Source organism: Peromyscus leucopus, chromosome 19 (genome assembly GCF_004664715.2).
Source record: "Peromyscus leucopus breed LL Stock chromosome 19, UCI_PerLeu_2.1, whole genome shotgun sequence".
NCBI classification, from domain to species: domain Eukaryota; kingdom Metazoa; phylum Chordata; class Mammalia; order Rodentia; family Cricetidae; genus Peromyscus; species Peromyscus leucopus.
The window spans coordinates 52,698,343-52,719,541 of record NC_051079.1 but is presented as its reverse complement, the minus strand read 5'-3'; the positions used below and the strand labels follow the sequence as shown (position 1 = coordinate 52,719,541).

Below are 21,199 nucleotides of genomic sequence, written 5' to 3'. Positions count from 1 at the left end.
ACACCCATGCCACGGCACGCCATCCCTGGTCTCTGCCTGAACTTGGGAGAGTTGCCTCTTGGCTCCCAGCAACTCCATTCCTGCTCTGGCCTGGCTACTCCAATGAACAGTGCGGTGGCCTGACCATCTCCACCTAGGACTGAATCCCACGCAAGCTTGTCCTTCTCGGTCACTTTCTTCATGCTTAGGACACCAGAAAGTTTCCTTCCACCCTATAGTGTTCTTCCATTCTAGCTAAGAACCCTTGTCATCATACTCCCCTTCCAGGGCCCACTGTATGGCTCCGTCTTCTGGAGGGAGTCAGGCTCCCCACCACCGGGTTAAAAGAGGCAACAGCATTTGTACTTCACATTTATTTTCTGATCAAGTGAGGAGGCCTTTGGAGAGCTCAGGGCTCTCTCTAGTCACTGGGGCTGTTCCATTTCCTCTTTGCGTTATCTGCTTTTTTTCTTTCTTTCTTTTTCTTTTTTTACCTAGAACAAGGGAAACTAATGTCAGTGTCTTCTGGGTATTGGGTGACATGCCAGGTACCTGACAGGATGGTGCTGACGTGCGTGTAGCTTCAGGGGAAGAGACAGTGGGTCAGAGTGGCTAAAATGGTTACCTGGGGGCCTGTGCAGCGCAGTGGATTGAGTGGAGCTAATCCGGGCTGCCAGGCATCTTGTCTGCACAACACTGTGATGGGGAGCTTCCTCCTGCAGTCATAAACACTTTTCTTTTCTTTTCTTTTCCTTTCCTTTCCTTTCCTTTCTTTTCTTTTCTCTTCTCTCTTTTTTTTTCTTTTCTTTTGTTTCCAGACAGGGTTTCTCTGTGTAACAGTCCTGGCTGCTCTGGAACTCACTTTGTAGACCAGGCTGGCCTTGAACTCACAGAGATCCACCAGCTTCTGCCTCCCAAACTCTGGGATTAAAGGCGTGCGCCACCACTACCCAGCTAACCATAAACACTCTTCATTTCCACCCAAATGAGAACAACTTTACTACATACCAACTATACCTCTCTACCCCTGAGTTTTCAGTACCCCATTCATTCAACAAAGGAGGCGCCAAGCAGCAGATGTTCAGTTGCTGGATTTCTTTCGTAATGGCAGCTAAGAAAGGTCTGACCCACTGGGATGGGGTGAGCCTGTGGTTTTCCTCTCTGAGAGCTGGCCTCTGAATGAGACAGGCCCCGTCTTTCTCTCAGAACTGATAACTCTACATCTTCAAAGAAATAGGGAGTGGGCTATTAAGACTCCACCCTCGGAAAAAAAATCTCACTGGTTTCAGCCTCCTTCACAGCGAGGATTATAGGTCTGCACTGCCGGCAGGCACAGCTCAAGATGCCTATTGCATTGTTAATAGGATCATCATCCATGAGTGGAAAAGACTCAACGTTGCACCTTACAGGATTTCACACCAGAGGTACAGCATCATACAGTTTGCTGCCTGAAGTTAATGTCCGACGTCCGGCAATTTTATGTGTTCACTAAGGTTCCCAGGGTACTCAGAACATCTGGGTCCAGGAGGTGTGCACCGCATGCTGGTCAAATGAAGAATGTACACCAAGATTTGCCATATGTCCTCACACACGGGCCAGAAGAAGGTGTTGGATGCCCTAGAACTAGAGTTACAGGTGGCGGTGAGCCACTTGCGATGGCTACTGGGAACTGAACCTGAGTCTCTGCAGAAGCAGCAAAGTACTCAACGGATTCCCATCTCCCCAGTCTTTATTTATGTATATGTGGTGTGTGTGTGTGTGTGTGTGTGTGTGTGTGTGTGTGTGTGTGTACACCCTCTGTGTGTGAGAACCTGCAGAGGTCAGAGGAGGGCATCGGATACACGGAGCTGGAGTTCCAGTTGGTGTGAACCACCCGACATGGGTGGTGGGAACTGAACTTGGGTCCCCCGGAAATGCTCTAAACCACTGAACTGTCTCCATTCCCAGTGGGATTTAATTTAAAGGCAAGGTAGGGAAGGAATGAGCACCTTGCCCTAGGACTAACTGCCATAAACAATCAAAGTGTGCTCTAACACAGGTGTTGATCAGAGCCACCTGAACTGGAACATCCTCATCCCATTCTCTCAGGCATCAGCTTGTTTATGCAGCCCTGGGGCTTGAACTTCTAGCTCACCACCCCATAGCCCAGGCTCTCTCTTTTACCTTGTGTTTTGAGCAGGACGAAGTGGCCCAGGCCTTAACCTCATTATGTAGCCTACGCTGGTGTTGAACTTTCAATCTTTCTGTCTCGATCTCCTTCGTAGCTTGGATTGCAGGCCTATTCCACAAGGTCAGCTCCAGATGTCAGTTTCTTTTTAGAAGAAGTCTGTTGCTCTGTTGATGTAATAGTCATCCAGGTAGGGGTACGGCTTAGACAATCCATCTACATGGAGCCCTTTGAAGGAAATTGCAGGATGTTGGGCAATAAATTCTTCACAGGGCAGCTAGTTCCAGAATGTCCATTGGTGCTAACGGTTCCGGGATGATAGCAAGACCTTAAAATAAAGGACTGTTGTGGTGGGACATGGGCCAGGGTTGGGGGAGACATGGGAGGAACATAGGTGTGGCCACATGGGTGGGGGATGTGGGTAGGGGGACATGGGTGGGGGCTATGGGCGGGGGGCATGGAGGACAGGAGCGGAAGATGAATGGGGAGATACGAGTGAGAAGGGACACGAGTTGGGGCGATATGCGTGGGAAGGGACATGGGTGGGTAGGCACATGGGTCATGGGAGTCCAGGCAGAACAGAGGCCCGAGAGGAGGGTGTGGTTTTCACAGGGAGGCCTCCACTGTTCTCATTTCTGGCCAGCAGCTGCCAAACTTTCTGCGCTAGCTTGGTAGTTTGTGCTGTAGCTCTTTATAAAAATCTGAACCAAAAGAGCAGGTGAAAATAATACTCGCCATGTGTTGTAGGTACTCAGGCCCGGGAGGGAACCGTCCCAGTGGGGCCGGAGGATGATGGATGCTCGTGGCTATTTCACAAGCACTGTGTTTCATCTGTTTGAAACTTAGGCACACTTCATAAAAAGCCTCGCTCCTCACTTCCTCTAAACTATTTTTCTTGTTTTCAAATATCTTCATACGATGATTTTAAGAAGGATTTAGAAAAAGGGTAAATACATCCTTAAGCATGTCCTACCAGTATGCAGCATCAGCACTGGCCGAAACAGGAATAGCTTTCCTTTTAGAAACACCGGCACTTGAACAAATGATGTTTATGGTTAGGGCTTCGTGGCCTGCCTTCCTCTCTGAGATAGACTGACTGGCATGTGGCACGGCCTGGCCTCAAACTCTATCTAGCAGAGGATGGCCTTGAACTCCTGATCCTCCTGACTCCATCTACCAAATTCTGGGAGTACAGATGTTTGCCACCACACCTGGCACAAGTCTCCTTAACAATAAGGCTGTCCCTAAGTTCAAAGCAAAACTCTTGCGAAGTTAGAGGTTTCGTAGGTGACCTTAAGTCACAGTAGCCCGCTATGGTATATTTCACTCACTTATTCTTTCTTTGAAAAATAGTTACTGAATCTCTATTGTGCGCTTCTTACTATTGGTGCCTTGAACACACACAGAATGGGTGCTCTCTAAAGACAAGCCATGCCTGTCATGTCTCCCTTGCCTGGAACCCTTCTTAGTACCTTGGAGGCGCTCAATGACTATTGGTTGGATCAGTAAATAGTCCTTATGGAGTTGAATATTAAATTTCCTTTTCTCCAAACAACACACATAGTCATCTCCTACTTCTTGAGAAGATGGCTTCTGGTTCCAGAGCCTCACTGAGAAGTCCAGAATTTTTATCTGTTCTGGGTCATAAATGATTGACAGGGCTGGTGGCCAGTCGGAACTCCCTTACTCCCCTGGAGGTGGGCTTGAAGAACAAGTCTAGCTTTGCTCTTTTCCAGCTTTGTGTTTTGAAGTTCTGGGGAAAGGGGAAGGATTCTACACTTACAGTATTTGAAGGAGAACAGATTTTTCTCGACATGCATATAGTTTTAAAATGGCAATCTCACTATGTTGCCCAGGTTGGTCTTGAACTTCTGAGATCACGTGAACCTTCTTCTGCGTTGGCCCCATGAGAACTAGCATAACAGGCATACAGCGCCACCATATCTGACTCTCTCATTCTCTGCCTTTAGTAACAGTATTAATCAGTAAGCTGTCATATTTGGGAGACAAAAGTTGTCCATTGTCGGCTTCATTTGTAATGACGATGTGAAAGTCATTCTAGAGAGATGCCCACAGGTCTTACTGTGACTGACTTGTTCAAAACTAGTTTACCATTCAATTTATTTCCATCTTTTTTCCTCAGGGAGAGGGGGAAAAAATCATTAAATACATGATGATTGCCAGGAGGCTTTTTGCTTATAATGGTGAGATTGGTCACGAGTCCCCTAGGATAGAGAGAGTGATTTGATTTACACTTTCCTAGGAAGTCTCTAACAGCCAGAGTGAGTTCGGGGATTAATGTTCAGATTTCAGTCATTTTGCTGTGGTCTTTGTCACTTATCACAGTTGTTAAGAATTAGCACCCCTGGGACCGCAGACAAATCCTATGTGGCCTTTCTCAGGAACAGTTCTATTAATTCCAATGTTTCATTTTTTTTCTAGATGCAAATTCAGGAAACCATTGGGGAGAGAAATTATCTCGACCAGATGCCAGCTTTCTCCCTGCCGGCTGAGGAAGACTCTTCATTCACTCGGACCACAACAAATTTTGTCTCCCACTTGAGTGAGATCAACAAGGAAAATGCATCATTGGCTCCATACCTGGACCTGGAAAGCTGTCCTCAAGGGCCCCAGCAGGAAGCCGGACAAAACAGAGAAGGCAGCAGGCCTGGTGACCTCTGGGCAGAACCAGCACGTGAACTGAGTCCCCTAGTAGGCAGCGAGGAAGAAGTGTCCCAGGTTCGACCCTCAGCGCACCTCCCTTGGGGTGACAGTGCCCACTGCAGGGAGCCAGAGGCTCTCTCGGCCACCTTCTCTCAGGCCACTGCCCCCTCCCTCCCCCTGGAAAATGTGGGCAGTGGGTCAAGGGACAGACAAACTGTTCGTGTGATGGGGTGTTTTGAAGCCGGTGACCAAGAAACATGTTGTGCTACCATGGATCTTCCCGTTGGAGCACCGGCTGATAAATATTTGCCTCAAGAAATTTGCCCCGTGGACTTGGAACCGACGGAAGGTCAAAGCCAAGTGTGTGATTTATGTTCTCCTGACCAGACGTTGGCCATTCCTCAGACACGAGGTTCTGAGTCTCCGCAGTCCACAGATGAGTGCAGCAGGGATGGATTGCCGGGGGAGTGTCCACCTCTCACGGCGCCTTCACCTGGAACATGCCACAGGAGACCGGCGAAGGTGTTCCAGGGGCAACTCCAGCTGATGAGGGAAGCTCTCCCTCCATCCTCTCCTCCACGGTACCCTACAACTTCGGAGGGCTTGGGGAGACACAGCCCCTTTGCTCTGAGAAGAACTCCTTTGAAGGAGACTGGGAAAGCTCCAGTCTTGGTGTTCCAGTCGCCATGGACGCTCTTGCCGGTTACAGTGCAGTCGGAGGATGCCCCAAAGAGCAGTCAACAGAATCAGCCGCTGAGGTTGATGGCCGTCAGGTGACCTGGGAGACCGAGGACACGTTAGCGGATGCCCCCCAAGTCCATGCAATCAAATGCCGCACTGTGTCAGTTCTTGAGGACGGCAACCCTGTGGATGGTGCTGACCAGGCCTCATGCGAGGCCCACGAGGAAAATAATTTCCATTCTCTTTCCAGTATACACTCAGGCCATTCTTTAAGCAGCTCCCCAAGTGTAATAACCAGGGAGATGCTTATCCCAGCAACCAGTATTCCAGGAGCTCACGGCCACTTCTCACTGCCTGAAGGACAGGGTCTGTGGAGCGCTTCCTTTCAGACTGATAACCAGCCTGGACATAATAAGAGCCAGGCAGTGGAAGGAGCCCGCCGCGGAGGCCTTGAAGAAGACTTCCAGGAAAAGGGAAGTGAAAGAAAACAGTGCATCCAACCACAGAGCACATCCCACCAGTGTCCTCTTTCTGCAAATGATTTCCAAGAAATTTTGCCCCTGGTATCCGCCACGCAACAGGAGTCCGCTGTGGAACCCTTTGAGCACTCCCTAGCATATTCCGGGGAAGACACCGGGCGTAGCCCCGACCCAAGGACCAGTGTCTCAGTGGCGGCTGAGAAGATGATGGAAGACAACAGTCAGTCACTAAGCAATGTCCCATCTCTCCCGGACCTCCTCCTTGGAGAAAAAGGAGACACTGGACTAGGAGGTTGGGCGGTGGGCAGCAAGGTGAAGATCATAACGCTGGAAGCTCCTGTGTATGAAACCTGGCCACCAGAACAAGCGACCCATTCTGGGTACAAGGAGGCAGAAGTTGGTCTCACAGTCCCTGGCAGGGGCTGGGCTCTGTCTGATATCCTAAGAGCAGGTGCTGCTACCAGGCCTGAGCCAGGTGCCTTGGGAGTAGTAGCATGGGCTCCCAGCCCTCAGGCTGATGCTCTCACAGCTCTTACTGCCAACAGGGACACCTGTGCAGGTGATACATCGGCCACACACGCATATTTCGACAGTCTGTCTTCCCAGTGTCCGGGCCAAGCCGGACTCCTGGAGTCATCTGTAGATCCTGTGGAGGAAGAGAGGTCAGATGTCACAGCCTGTCCACCAGAGGCTTCCAAAAGTGGAGAGATGGAAAGTGTTGAAACCGTGAATGAAGAACAGGAAGAAAATCAGGGCAAGCTGTGTCAGCCCGCCTTTGCTGACCCTCTGTGAACTTCCCTAGCATCCTGGAGTCCTCTGTGGATCCCATTGATGGCAGAAGTGAGATGGAGTGTGTCTGGTCTGAGAAGCCAGAGCCCTCTGACTCCAACGCCGAAGGGAACGGATCCACCGATGGAAACACATGTCAGAGGGCAGACATCCAACCTGCTACCCAGCAGGTCCCACATCCCCAGAACAGTGGGGAAATCATTCCAAACAAAAGCACAATCAGCCACAATCAGGCAGACCGTGAGCAAGCAGATGCCAGACAAAGCGAGGCTAAGAACGCAAAAGCAGAGGCCCAGCCTGCGATTGACCAAGCCCAAGGTCCTGGGGAAGAGAGACAAAGAATTCCAAGTGTATGCAAGGAGAGCCAAATAGAAGACGGTAATGACAGAAGCCTAGGAAAGGCAGGGCAGATGAGAAAGGACAAGGCTGAGTTCATTTCCCCCATACCACCTCTTTCTAGTCTCGTAGGAATGACTCCTGCATCTGTCGAGGTTGATCCCAACGACTCCACGGTCCACATTTTTGGTGGATCTGAGCCCAGAAATCACCAAGATGGACCTCCTACGTGGAAGGAAAAAGGAACCATTGAGAGCGCATGTGGGAAACATGTGCCCTCTTCGAGTGATCTCACACGGACACCTTGTACTTCGTCTCCCAAAGGAAATGTCACACGCTTGTCACTAAGCCGTGACATTGAGGAAGTGAAATCAGAGGAACTCCAAATTGCGGAAACCAAACCCCCAAACTCATCCGACTCCCCAACAAAGACCTTGGCTTTCATTTCAGGAGAATGTGAGTCAGAGAAAGCCCCCGAAGGCTTATTACTTAAGGACCTGTGTCAAACGGGCTCCACCCTGGAGAGCAGGAAAAAGTCCAGAGAGGAACAGCAGAAGCGTGTGGCGGCCCCGACCAGCAAGGCCCCTGGGGCCCAATCAGCGATGGCTGGGCCGGAGGGGGACAAGAAAAAACAAGAGGGGAGCGGACACTTAGCCGCAGGGGTGAAGAAGAAAATTCTATCCAGGGTCGCAGCCCTGAGACTGAGACTGGAGGAGAAGGAAAATCTGAGGAAGAGCTCCATTCTGAAGAAAACGCCCAAGTTCGAAAAGTCCCTGTCCCGCACTGACGAGAAAAGAGACCCCAAAAAGGCCCCTTGCAAAGCAGAAGGGAAAGGTGAGGCCCTGCCGCTTTTAGCATTGTCGAAGGGCTAGGCACGAGGCTCCCGTGTCCCTCTGAGTCCTTGTCAGCTCAGGTGAGCCTCTGGCGGGTGCGGATGTCACGACTGTGGCCGAGTGTCCCACGCTTCTCAAACTTGGGGCGGGCGCCAGTTCACTGGTGAGCTCGTTCAAATGCAGGTTTCTGAGCAAGACTGCAGTTTCTGACGTTGTGTGGGGTGGGGGTGGGGTCCTCAAAAATCTGCACTTGTACCCCGTTCCCAGGTAACTTGGCAGGAGATGCACACCCGAGAACCCCTGGTCAAGGCCGCCCGCTGGTGTGTTTGATGGAGGGGGTGGGGCGAAGATGCTTTGTGGCTTAGTTATCCCCCTTAAAAATCTCCTTTAAAGATGAAACAGAGGCACGGGTGTAGCACATCTGTAAAAACTAGAAGGACCACACACACTGTGCAGGGTCCCCAAAGAAATATGTCAGCACAATTGGAGATTTTCTTCTTTAATTGTTAATTGCCCCTCCCACCCCCACATTAAGCATAACTTAAAGGAACCTTGGTTTTTCTTCCAAATTTAAGTATAATATTTCTTCCCAACTCACTCTCTCCAGTACCTGAATCTACCCCAATTTCAGTCCTTTTTTTTTTTTTTTTTTGTTTTCGAGCAGGGTTTCTCTGTGTAGCTTGCGCCTTTCTGGAGCTTACTTGGTAGCCAGCTGCCTCAACTCACAGAATCCGCTGCTCTGCTCCGAGTGCTGGGTAGGCGTGCGCCACCCCCGGCTATTTCAGTCCCTTTAGCCTCAAAGATTTTGACGTCATTCCCTCTGTTCTGTGTAAGGGACTGTTCAACCACGCCCATCCCACAGCCCCCAAACAACTACATTCTTCTGGGCTTGTCCCTTCCCATGCTGCCTGGCAACAGAAGTCTGAAGAGAAGATGCCATGGGGAGCCGCTGGGATGCGGGGTGCTGGAGCGGAAGGCTTCCACACTGCTGATCGGAGGAGAGTTTTCTCCATTCTTAACCTGAGTGCCTGATCTGGAGGCTGAGGTTTCCTAGGCCCAGCCTTTAACCCCTGTTACAGAAAGGGTTAGAGACAAATTGTCATCCGCCAGAGTCCGGACACACCCAGTCAAGTTCTTAGTGCATGCATTTTGTTATTTAGAGACACGATCTGATGTACCCCAGGATGCCCCATCACATCCCACTTATATGGTGATCAGAATGGAACCCAGGATGCCAGGCATGAACTCTATCGACTGAACCACACCCCGGCCCTGTCTCCGTATGTTTTGAGCATAACTAGAGAGAATGAAGCCCGTGTTAAAAGGTCTCAGCGGTGGTTTCAGAGCCAGATGTGGTGATACACACCTGTAATCCCGGCCCCTGGGAGGCCAAGGCAGAAGGATGGAGAGTTTGAGGTACGCTTGAGTTGAAGGCCAGCCTGGGCTACATAGTGAGGCTCTGTTTCGAGACAACAACAGAGTCTTTCAGTTCAGAAAGAAATAATTCACTGGGTGCTCTCGTCCGTGGATTTTCAAGTTACATGAGGGAAAATGATAGTTTGAGAGCTGCTGGTGTGGAAGAGTTTGGGGTAAGCTCAGAGGAGCTTTCCCCAAATACAAGGGTTGCAGAGACAGACAGACAGACAGACAGAGGACAGAATGCTGCTCTGGGGTGGTTGCAAGTGGTACTAGCAAAGCAGGTAGGCACCTAGGGCCCTCAGCCATGTCCTGAGAAGGCCTCACCAGAGGCCCTGGGGTGGCGACCAAGACCGTGAAGGCCATGGAGAGGTAGATTCAATGTTAAGGTTTCTGCAGGTGTTCGCTGTTTGACTTTTCCTAGGGACACATGGATAAACGTCTGTTCATCCCAGATAAGGCACGGGTGCCAGACCAAAGAAATGGTTCCACTCAAGTCTGGTGAGCCAGAGCATTGACTGATCGTACTCAAGTCTGGTGAGCCAGTGCATTGAGTGATTGTTCTCAAGTCTGGTGAGCCTGTGCCTTGACTGGAATTACAGGAGAATGGACAGGGGTTTACTCACAGGCACGTGATGTCTCAAAGCTGAGTCCCGGCAGGTCCCTGCACTGCCTTGCAGTCAGCTCCCGGGGTCCCTTCCCCAGCTTTTATCACGGCTATACAACCTTTGGGATGGGGCCCCGAGATTCTTGAAGGTTCCTGAAGTTTCCCAGACTTGTGAGTTTGCCTTGTTTCTGGAGATAAGTTTCACCAACTTCAATTCAGAAAAAACAGGGACACAATGGTGTTTGTGCTGCTGTGTGAGGGACGGAGGTTAGAGGTTGACTGCTTGGCTTGGAGTCTGGTTTCTGCCAGGAACTGAGAGGCCTTGACAGATGCCTTCTCCTCTGGAGACTCCTTCCCTTCACCTGTAAACTGGGGGCGCTAATGACCAGACTCATCCCACACATGAATGGAAAGCTATAGGTAAGAAATGCCGGACTTAGGGCACAGTGGAAGAACTTAGTTCAGACTCCAGGTCAGGGACACCACAAGGTTGATGCCACACTAGTATTAGAAGGAAGAGCAGTTCTTAGCTGTCCCCCCACAAAGAATGTGGTCCTTACAGAGGTGTGGGATCATCAGGCCTGAGGAAGTAGAGACCCTCACCTGACTTCCTATGGAGTCCTCAGTGCAGAGGAAGCTTCGGGAAGATCTGCTCACATCTGAGCAGGGCTCTACCTGGTCCCTTTCCAGTTGGGAAGTGTCAGCAGAAGGCCAGCCTCTGCCCTGTTGAGTGGCAATTTCCTTTGCAGGGAAGGAGACTGCTGTGTGAAACATTGGTGCTCACTGTCTTAAGCTCCCAGCTCCCGTCCTACCTGCAAACCAAACCCAGGCCCTTACCTGATTTGGTGGCTGACTAAGGACGTGTTGTTTTTATGTGCTGGCCCCAATTATCTGTGATGATTCGTGTGTTTCCTTAGTAAGCACCTGCTGTGTGCACTAGTCCATGAGTCAATACACAGATGAGGATTGGTGACCTGGAAAATGACTTACTACTATGGGGTGGTTGCTTCCATAAGCTCTGCCCTTGACAAGACCTGCTTCTTCCTTTTTAACTAATTAGCTCTAATTACCGTGTATGAACGTCTATCAGGGACTGATATCTTTAAGAATCCACTTCAGCAGTGAGCGCTCCAAAGGCCTTAGCTTAGCTTGCCCCAGTTTTTAGTTTGTTCTTGTTTAATGTGACTACTAGGGAAATTCAACAGAAGTCTTCGGTTCTGGCGCTGGGGAGGGGGGTGGCAGATTTTGTAAGACCTGGGTCCTCATCTCTTGTCTGGGTGGGTCATGTGGTGCCGGGTGCTGCCTTGACCGCATGGATCCAGAAGCCTGGTGCTCTCCTTCGGAGCAGCCCAGATTTAACGCCCTCCCCCTGGGGCGTGGCGGGATAGGAGTCGGGTGAATGTGCTCAGGTGATCCCGGGAGAAGTAAAATGGATGCTCGTGTCCTCGATTTGGCGTCCAAAGCTTAGCACTGTGGAGACTTCCTGTACAACAGGAGACTCTTTAAAAATTACATTCAGGGTGTGTGTGTGTGTGTGTGTGTGTGTGTGTGTGTGTGTGTGTGTGTGTGTATAAAGACAGCTCACAAAAGTCAGCTCTTGCCTTCCACCAGGTGGGTCTCCGGGATTGAACTCAGGTGTCAGCTTTGGCAGCAGGTGCCTTTACCCAGCAAGCTGGCTCTGTAGCAGGGAATTATTTTTTTAATTGTCTTCCCTCAACCAGGCTGGGCAGAAGATAAACCTAGTGCCACACCCATGTACCTTTGCTCACGGGCTGCATTTCTGCTTGTCAGCCACATGAACAGGACCTTGGCTGGCTTCCTGTTTCCCAGAGTCCATCATTTAGCTCTGCAGCTGTTTTATGCCCTCCTCTCCATCCCAGGATGTGATCAGCTCCCCTAATATTGGCAGCAATCTCACTGAGGTTCTGGTCGAGGGATGTGTGGCTCAACCAGCCCATTGCCACATCTCAGGGACAGAGTCTGATTTTAACTTTCGTTCCAATGTCTTATTATCTGTGGGGCCAAGGAAAAATTGGAAACTCATTAACGCAACATATTCACTGTTGACTATGAACATATTCATATTCAAAGCAACCAAATCAGAAGGCCTTGAATTGGTCCTTCTGGCTGGCCTGTGGACTAGACAACGTTCTGTGATGATGTGTTCTTTTGTATTACCAGCGCTGTGGAGCTCTGCCACCTGGACTGTAGTAAATTGATCACATTTCCCTTAATGACAGGCCTAATGAACTGTTCTCTTGACTGGGTCCCACAACCTCCTGTCGTTCTAATGCCCATACTGCCGCCCAGTGGCTGCCCTGTCCAACTACACATTTGCTCATAAGTGCCAACTCTCATTTCAGCTTAAACTCAGAGGCAAACTCAAATCTCAGCCCAACCTATGGGAGTCATCTTCCTACTATTTCTGTTTCATTCAGGTAGATGTCATTTTTGCCAGTGAGGTCGATGCCAGCCACATGACTCTAGTCCACCAGACCATCTTCACAAAGACAAGTGCCCTGTGTGTGTGAATGAATTTTATTCAGTAATTTATTATTGAATTGTCTCTTATATTTGGCGAACTTAACCTCACTTACCTTGATAATGCAGATTTTATTTCACTCCTGAATCACCAGCTCTGATTTTGATCAGGTAATTGTTTAACAGCATCTTATTTGTGCCAAACCCTATGGACTAGGCTTCTATAATCTGCTAGGCCTTGCCTCCTTTAAAGAAAAAAAAAAAAACATTTTGGGCCAGAGAGCACTTGCTGCTTTTGCAGAGGACCCAGGTTCGATCCCCAGCATCCACATGGAGGCTCACAAGTATCTGTAACTCCAGTTCCAGGGAATCTGATGCTCTCTTCTGACCTCTGCAGACACCAGACACACGCATGGTGCTCATGCATACTTGCAGGCAGAAACACTCATGCATATTAAGTTAAATAAATCTAAATTAAAAACCAAAAATAGCTCAAGTTCTATTTTGCCATAGGCATTATAGACCTTTGGAATTTAAGTAATGAAAAGCAAGTGCTTTCTTTTAGAATGGTTCATTTGGTTTCCCGCTGTTACAGTTCAGCCATTTGGTTGCTTCATTCATAAGTTCAGGACGTTCTCTGTGACTGTCAGGATTGTTGCAGATAATTAACTGAGATGAAACATGAAAGTCTTTTGCCCACACTAACCTGCAATGTGTTTCTAGCTCCAGTATTGCTGAAGAAGATCCAGGCCGAGATGGCTCCCGACCACTCTGGAAATGTGAAGCTGAGCTGCCAGTTTGCGGAAATTCACGAAGATTCTACCATCTGGTGGACAAAAGATTCGAAGTCAATAGCCCAGGTCAAGAGAAGGTGGGACACTTGTCCTCCCCGACTTTCCACACGTACTGTTTGTCTGTTTCTTAAGGTGACTGCCAAAGAAAATAGTAAGAGGAAATGAGAGGCAAGTTGAAGCAGAGATTCCATATCCAACACCTGTTATGGTTTGGATATGAAGCCCCCCCCCCCAAGGCTCATGAGCTAAAGGCTTGATTGACAGATGATGGGCTTTGGGGGAACCAGTTAGAACATGAGTGCTCTGACTTCACTGGCCGATCGGCTGATGGCTTCACAACTTGATGGCATTGCTGGGAGGTGCTGGAAACTAGGTTGTGAGGCTTGTTTGAAGCGGGTTATCTGGGGTGTACCTTTGAAGGGTGTGTCTCATGGGTGGCTCTCGTCTATCTGTTTCCTGGATGCCACCAAGTGAGAACTTTTATCCTCCATGTCCTTCTTCGATGAAATAGGCCCAGCAACATGGCGTCCACTGGCCATGGATGAAACCTTGAGTCAGAAAGCAGTCTTTCCTCACTTTAAATAGTCTATGTCAGATATTTCTGTCCCAGTGAAGTTAGTGAAGTGCAGGTTCATCTGGCAAGTCCTTGAAACAACTCAATGGAGATCAACATAATTTAAGCAGCTCCCAGAAACTTCCTTCTGCCAGAGAGGCCTTGGGTCAGGTCCCCAAGTCCTTGGAGGTATTCCTGTCCCTTTAATCCCAAGAGAAATAGGCTGAAAAGGTAGAAAATACAAACCCCTATATCCAATCAAATACTCATGCTTGGAATGAATGTCTGGAAATTATTTCTCGAATGTTCCCATTACCCTGCCTGTCTTGTGCATGATTTAAAAACAATTAAAATAGCAAAGAAGTGCTTTGATTTTTAAATTATGGCAGCTCCCTAGAGCTTTATTTTTAAATTACTCATTATTGATTTTAATTCTTTTCTGAAACTGTCAGTCAAGAACAATGATCCGGCACTTCCAGCAATTTTTAATGAACTGTTCCTGTTCTAGGCTTGGATTAGTGTTTGCACTATCCAGTTCTTTTTGCATATAAGGAATATTTCCAAAAACCCAACCTCCCTCTAGGGAGCACACATCACTAGTAAGCACTCAAGGCCTTTAAAGTCTTGGTAACGTTTCTCTGTTTCTTGGAAATGGCTTTGTTAGGCCAATTTGCTTTGTTGCTTGAGAAAGTTTCTAAGTCACAATTCCTTTGTCCATTGGTCATTTGCGTGATTTCAGATGGGTTTTCAAATGCTTGTTAGTTTGTTCCTCTCACCCCTCACTTCCAGTTGAGCACTTTATTTTTAGATGTCCCTACCCGAAGCAGCTCAGTGCCTTACGTCAGCTGGCTCTCCATCGTTCTAGTGAAATTACCTGAGATAACTAACTCATAGGGGGGCTTATTTTCTCACCATTTTAGAGGTTCCATCTAAGACTTAGCAGACCTATCACTCTGGGTCTGGGATGGGGGTTCCAGATGTCAATGAGAGGGGCCTGTGTTAGAGTGAAATGCTGACGTCACAGCTAGGAGTACAACCCCAAGAGTCCCCCTGGAGGACTGGTCCTCAATAATTTAAAAACCAACTTCTATGCCTTACCTCCTAAAGGACCCACTAGCGCCACCCTGGGGACAAATTTTTAGCATATGCACTTTGTGGGGGACATTCACCACCCAAACTACAGCACTTGCAAAGGTATAGATTTCAAAGAGTTGAACTCTCTCAAAGGTGACCTGAACCTGTAGCAAAGGTCTTAAACTCACCACATGAGAAGGGAATAAATAAGATGGTAAAACTGTTCAAATGGGCATCTGAAGAATGAAGATGTAAATAGCCAATAAGGCAAAGAGATATATAAAATATATTTTCAAGTAAATATAAAACCAGCTTATGTTTTACAGGCACTAAACTTGTGAGTTACCTTTTCTTCTGCACAGAAACCTTCAAGTCAATACATGACTCAAAACTGTCTAGATGGATCATTCTATTGTTTGTTTTTGTTTTATGAAATGGGATCTCACTAGTTGCCCAGGCTAGCCCTGAACTTGTAGTCCTCCTGTTTCAACCTCCTTCATAGTTGACAGTACAGGCATGTGCCACTGCCCAGAGCTGGTTGTGTTCTATTTTAAATAAAAAACAGCAAAGGGCAAACGTAGGGGCAATCTCCTATAAGCAAAGTAACCTTGTGGCGAGCTTGCCAGGGACACGTAATCACCTCTGTCCAAGTTCTAGGTAATTTTCTCAACAGGCTACAGTTTGGAAATTTCTTTCGACCAGGGCAAAGCTTGTAGACCCTGGAGACACCACAAAAAAAGAATGCAGTAGCATGCACTCGTGTGTGTGTGTGTGTGTGTGTGTGTGTGTGTGTGTGTGTGTGTGTGTGTGATGTGTCTTGAAAGCTCCCTGGAGCTTTCAAGTTGGTGATCGCTAAGGCTATTGTGGCTGTTCAGACTTTTTTGACCACTAGGAACCGACTCTCCTCTCAGGAGATTTTGAAAGAAGCGTTGTGTGCAGTGAGTGGTCCAGCTGATGGCTGGGCAAGGTCTTACTGCTGGACTCCAGATAACAATGAGCTGGGTGCTGCTGAAGGTACATCCATCAAATGACCATGGGGAGGGAAAAGCGAGGACTGTTCAACCCAGCTTGGGTGCTGAGTGGATGCTGCCAGCTGCCCCTGGGGCCTTGGGAATGAGGATGGGTAATCTCTGAGGAGTCTCTGGGTTAGGCTTCTCTCCTTCCAGCCTGTTTCACCTTTGGCTGTGTTCTTCTGGTCACACTCTTGGTATAGACGTCTTTGACATTTGTTTTCAGAGCTGAGCATCTTCTGTTCAGCCTTGGCGGCATGTAGCCCTGATGTCCTAAAGACAGAGAAATTCCTTCCTTATTGAGTATAGGATAAGGACTCAGATTTCCTCTCCAGCTCAAGATACAAGATCCTCTTTTACTTTCCATAGTGACATTGCCATATCTCCTCTGGGTTAATGACTGCTTTTCTTCCATATCACTGAATCTCCATGACTAAACATGTAACTGCCCTCTTGGGACACAAAGAAGTGGTTTTCCTTCATGGAGGAAGTCCATTGACACAAACAAACCCCACCTTCATGACTCACGTCCAAGGTGAGGCCTTTTGTTAGAGACTTGAATGCCTGGTGTCTGCTACTTCCCATATTCCAGTTAACAAGAGACCTTGCTCTTTCTGGGTTCACACACCAGAAGCTGAGGGTGCAGCTAAGTAATGTGTCCAAGATCCACCACACGATTGGAATCCAGGCCCTTCTGACATCTCAGCATTTTTCCCCCAGAAGGAACTGGGGCAATGAGAGAAGGCAGTAAGTCAGATGAGGTCTTCCTGAATCTGAACCAAGAACCAGAGAATTCTTGAGCTTCAGGGAAGGTGTTCATGGGACAATTTTCCTGAATTTAGTCCCAGCCGTTTAGGGAGATCTTAACTACCCCTTTTCATGAGTATTGCTGTGCTGGTCTATACATCCCTAGAGAGGGAATCCCCACCACTCTCTAGGACTCCTCTGTATTTACTCTGCCAGGAAATGCTCCCCTTAGATACGGGGACTATTCCTGTCTAGTCTTAATCATCTTCAGGGTATGTTCAAAGTCCCAAACAGAGGAGAAAGTGGTATGATTTGGTGGGCCTTGGTTTCAACCACTGGTCTATTCCTGGCAGTATAAATCAAAGAGTTGACATCTATCGAAGAAACAACCAACAACAAAGCCTTATGTTGAGAGAACAACTGAGACAGACCTCGATGAGGGGATGCTTGTGGTCAAACTATGAGGCAAACCCAAACAGAAGTGCACACTATACACAATCCTCAGGTGAGGGCACAACCACAACGGTGTTTTAGTATAGTTTTGCAGCAAAGTACGTTGTTTTCAATTTCCGAATAAAGACCACAGCTCTAGCCATTGACATAATTATCTCCGACTTAAGGGCAGGAATCAGAAGTTACTTGGGGAGCCAGCCTAAGGTCCAGCTCCAGTCTCTTAGTGTCTCAGTTCCCTCATCATCTGTGGATTGGCAGCAGTGATTGTCGGTCTCTTACGCTGTTCTGAGGATGACACGAAGATGATTTTTCATTTGCCTGAAAGGGCAATACATTAGCTGTCACCATCATCATCACCATCATCATCATCATCATCATCGTCATCATCGTCATCATCGTCATCATGCTCTTTATCCACCACACCATCAGTTTTTGTATTCATAGTAATTAGTAATTAGTGTTGGGCAGGTGGATGGAGAGATAGACACAGTCACTAAAGTGTAATTATTTAAAAGTGCCCTGTGTGGTGAGATATTGTGCACCCCAATAAAGCTTATTTGAGGATCAGAGGACAAAGCCAGCCACTAGATTAGACATGAGGCCAGACAGTGTTGGCACACACCCTTAATCCTATCACTTGGGAGACAGAGATCCGTCTGGATCTCTGTGAGTTCAAGGCCACACTGGAAACAGAGCCAGGCAGTGGTAGCACACACCTTTAATCACAGAATTTGAGATCTTATGCCTTTGCTTGGAAAGTACACATGCCTTCAATCCCAGGAAGTGACAGGGCTGGGTGGAGAACGGTATATAAGGCGTGAGGAGACAGGAACTAAGCAGCATTCAACTGAGACCCTCAGGGGTGAGGACTCAGAGGCTTTTAGTCTGAGGATTTGTGGAAACAGGATTGGCTGAGGAGTTGGTGAGGTGAGGTTGGCTGTGGCTTGTTCTATTTCTCTGATCTTTCAGCTTTCACCCTAATATCTGGCTCCGGGTTTTTTTTTTTTTTAATTAATAAGACCGTTTGGCAATTCGTGTTATAGCCCTGAACATGTTTAAAGGGAGACTGAAGCAAGAGGATTGCTTGGGGCCTGGAATTTGAGACCAACATTGTGAGATCCCCATCTCAAAACAAAATCACCTACCAAGTGGGAGCCCTCAGTTCTGAATCCTCATGTAAAGCTAGGAGCCATTTTCTTTTGCTTTTTTTTTTTTTTTATTGTATCTGTGTTTAGACTTGGATTTAGAGTCAACGATTTCTCTTATACACAGGATACCTGGATGATCAACCTAATTCAGGTGAACTCTGAGCTATCTGTGCCAACAGCAGCTCCCAGATTTTAGCATTCCAGCTCCTGACTTCCTTGCTGTCCGCCCTCCAGAACATTTCTGTGTATGCATGTTGTGTGTTGGAGTAAGAATATTAAACTGAAACCAGGCAGTGGTGGTGCATACTTTTAATCCTAGCATTTGGGAGGCAGAGGCAGGACGAACTCTGTAAGTTTGAGGCCGGCCTGGTCTACAGAGTGAGTTCCAGGACAACCAAGATGTTACATAGAGAAACCCTGTCTCAAACACACACACACACACACACACACACACACACACACACACACACAACCAGAAAAAGAAAGGAAGGAAGGAAGGAAGGAAGGAAGGAAGGAAGGAAGGAAGGGAGGAAGGAAGAAAGAAAGAAAGAAAGAAAGAAAGAAAGAAAGAAAGAAAGAAAGAAGGAAGGAAAGAAGGGCATTAAAGTGCTATGCAGTGATCCTCTCCATGTGTAAATACATTGTTTAATCAGCTGACTGGGGGAGTTGGGTCATCAGCCAGCCCATTGGCTGAAAGCACAGGGCAGGAAGACGTTAACTCCTTCCCTCTTGAGAGCATTAGAACTTCCGAATGACGAAGCATGTGAATGTTAATGTCCCCTATTCCAGCGCAGGGGACAACTCCAGTGTTTCCTTGGCCATCGTCCAAGCTGGTCAGAAGGACCAGGGCCTCTATTACTGCTGCCTCAAGAACAGTTATGGAAAAGTCACTGCTGAGTTTAACCTCACAGCTGAAGGTAAACCTCGGCTTGTTCTCGGCTGCTCGTCAAAGCCCCGGACCCCGCCAGCTCAGAGGGACACCCATCCTGACTCCCGTCCCTTTGTTTCCTTCTAGTTCTCAAACAGCTTTCAAGTCGCCCGGAATATCGAGGTAAGTGACGTGAGCCGGCCTGCCAGAGAGTGGGCTCCCCACCAAAACACAAATCAGCTCCTTGAAGAACAAACACTCTTCCAACCAAGTGGAGCATCTCCCCGAAAGGGCGGCCGAAGTGCATGCTAACTCAGGATCTGTTTCCATGGGTCTGGGAGGGCCGTTCTCCCAGCTAGAATTTCAGTAGATTACAAATACCTAGAAGTGTATTGTTTGTGGAAAAGATTGAACAGTAGCCATGCAGTTTTGGGAAACTGCAGGGGAGTTTGGATTTGAATTTTTCCTCTAGGCATAAGCCTTCCTTGCATGGAGCTGTCTCGCCATTGATGCTTACATTTTGATTCTTCAATTTTCTTTTCAGTTTGCCTGGCTAAGCAGAATATAACCTTGTTTGATTGCATTCTAATGAAAAATGAAAGATGTGTTTTGGGGCGGTCTTTCAGTACATCTGGTGTTCTGTAGTCTAATAGCTGCTCCTGAATATCCATGGAGCTAGCTGCTAGGCCATGCACTTGAGTTTCCACAGCCTGGGGTAGTCTGAGCTTGCCATGCCATGTATTATTCTTGCTAGGAAAATGACCTGTCAACCTGCACCCACCGACCCTTACCCATTGGGCTAGCAGAGTGGGCAGGCTCTCGTCTATACAGTCTTTCAAAATCTTGTGATCTAAATTACCCCCACTCGATCCTTTTGGACACGATGTGATGCTGGCGAGAACGGTCCATAGCAGCAAGGCAGCTCCTGCATCACCTGCAGCCAGCCCTGCATCATCACACAAGCTCAGGCAACCTCTGCCACAGCATAGCACCATCGACCGATTTCAGAAGAGATAAGCATTGATGGTTATATTGGATGAGCGTCTGGAAGATGTGCTGGATGATATTTAAAGCCAAGAAAATATCTGAGACCTCTGGAAAGCAAGACAATGGAGAGAATCAGGATGTTCTAATGTCTAGTACACAGAAAACAACAGAGACTCCTGGGTGTGGTGGCTGTATCTGTGACCCCAGCTCTGGAGTGTGTGTGTGTGTGTGTGTGTGTGTGTGTGTGTGTGTGTGTGTGTGTGTCCTGCCTTAGCTATATAATGAGTTTGAAGCCAGCCTGGTCACATGAGATTGTTTCAAAAGGCAACAAAACCAAACAGCAACAAAGTCCCCAGAATCATGATTTAGAAATGGTCTGGCAGACACAGATATTACTGAATGTAACAGGAGTGCTTAGGAGGCTGAGGCAGAAGGATTATGAATTCCATGCCAGCCTGGGATACACAGCATGATTGTTAAGGAGCAGGGGAGGGGGGAAGGAGATATATATATATCCAAAACAATAGTAAACTTAATAGAAGTGTCTCAGACCTCAATCCAGTACTACATAGGCATCTTCATTGTGAAGTATCCTGTGCTGAGGTTTGAAATCGTCTTCCCTGTTTCTGGCCCACATGCCTCCAAGTCCAAGTGCACCACGAGCCCCCTCCCCTCTTACACATACTACAGCCAATGTCAGAAAATCCCTCTGTCCCATCAGCCACTGACCATCAGTTGGTGTGTGTGGCTCAGATGCCTCCTTCGACTTCAATCATTAGGCTTGCATGAATTTGTTTCTTAGGGTTGTTTTTCCAGATAAGAATGAGATTTCAAGGAAAATGAGCGACAGGCCACTAAGTGCAAACAGGGCCCTTGTTACAGCCGAGTGACCCCAGCCGGAGTTTGACTGCCCTGCTGTAACTGGGGACCCCAGTTTCACAGACTCGCAGCAGGGTGCTGGGCATACCAGCCTTGTCCCAGTCTGCACCTTCAGGTGAAGAAACTGAACCCTGCTTTTAAAATTCACGTCTTATTCAGAAGAATCTCCCGTTATCTTAGTTGTGAAATTTTATTCATTTAATTTTCCCTATGAGGAACCAGGGATACTTTATAAAACAGTCTCTCATTTAAAA

At 48.0% G+C, this 21,199-nt stretch overlaps 1 protein-coding gene across 1 annotated transcript in view; it reads left to right on the top strand.

Moving 5' to 3' along the window:
- Alpk2 (alpha kinase 2) overlaps window positions 1-21,199 on the top strand; it is a 159,550-nt gene that overhangs the window by 106,151 nt on the left and 32,200 nt on the right. The window contains 6 exon segments of the mRNA XM_037197175.1: window positions 4,589-5,276; window positions 5,279-6,751; window positions 6,754-7,929; window positions 13,156-13,303; window positions 19,001-19,128; window positions 19,227-19,262. Of these exon segments, the coding sequence (XP_037053070.1) occupies window positions 4,589-5,276; window positions 5,279-6,751; window positions 6,754-7,929; window positions 13,156-13,303; window positions 19,001-19,128; window positions 19,227-19,262 (3,649 nt within the window).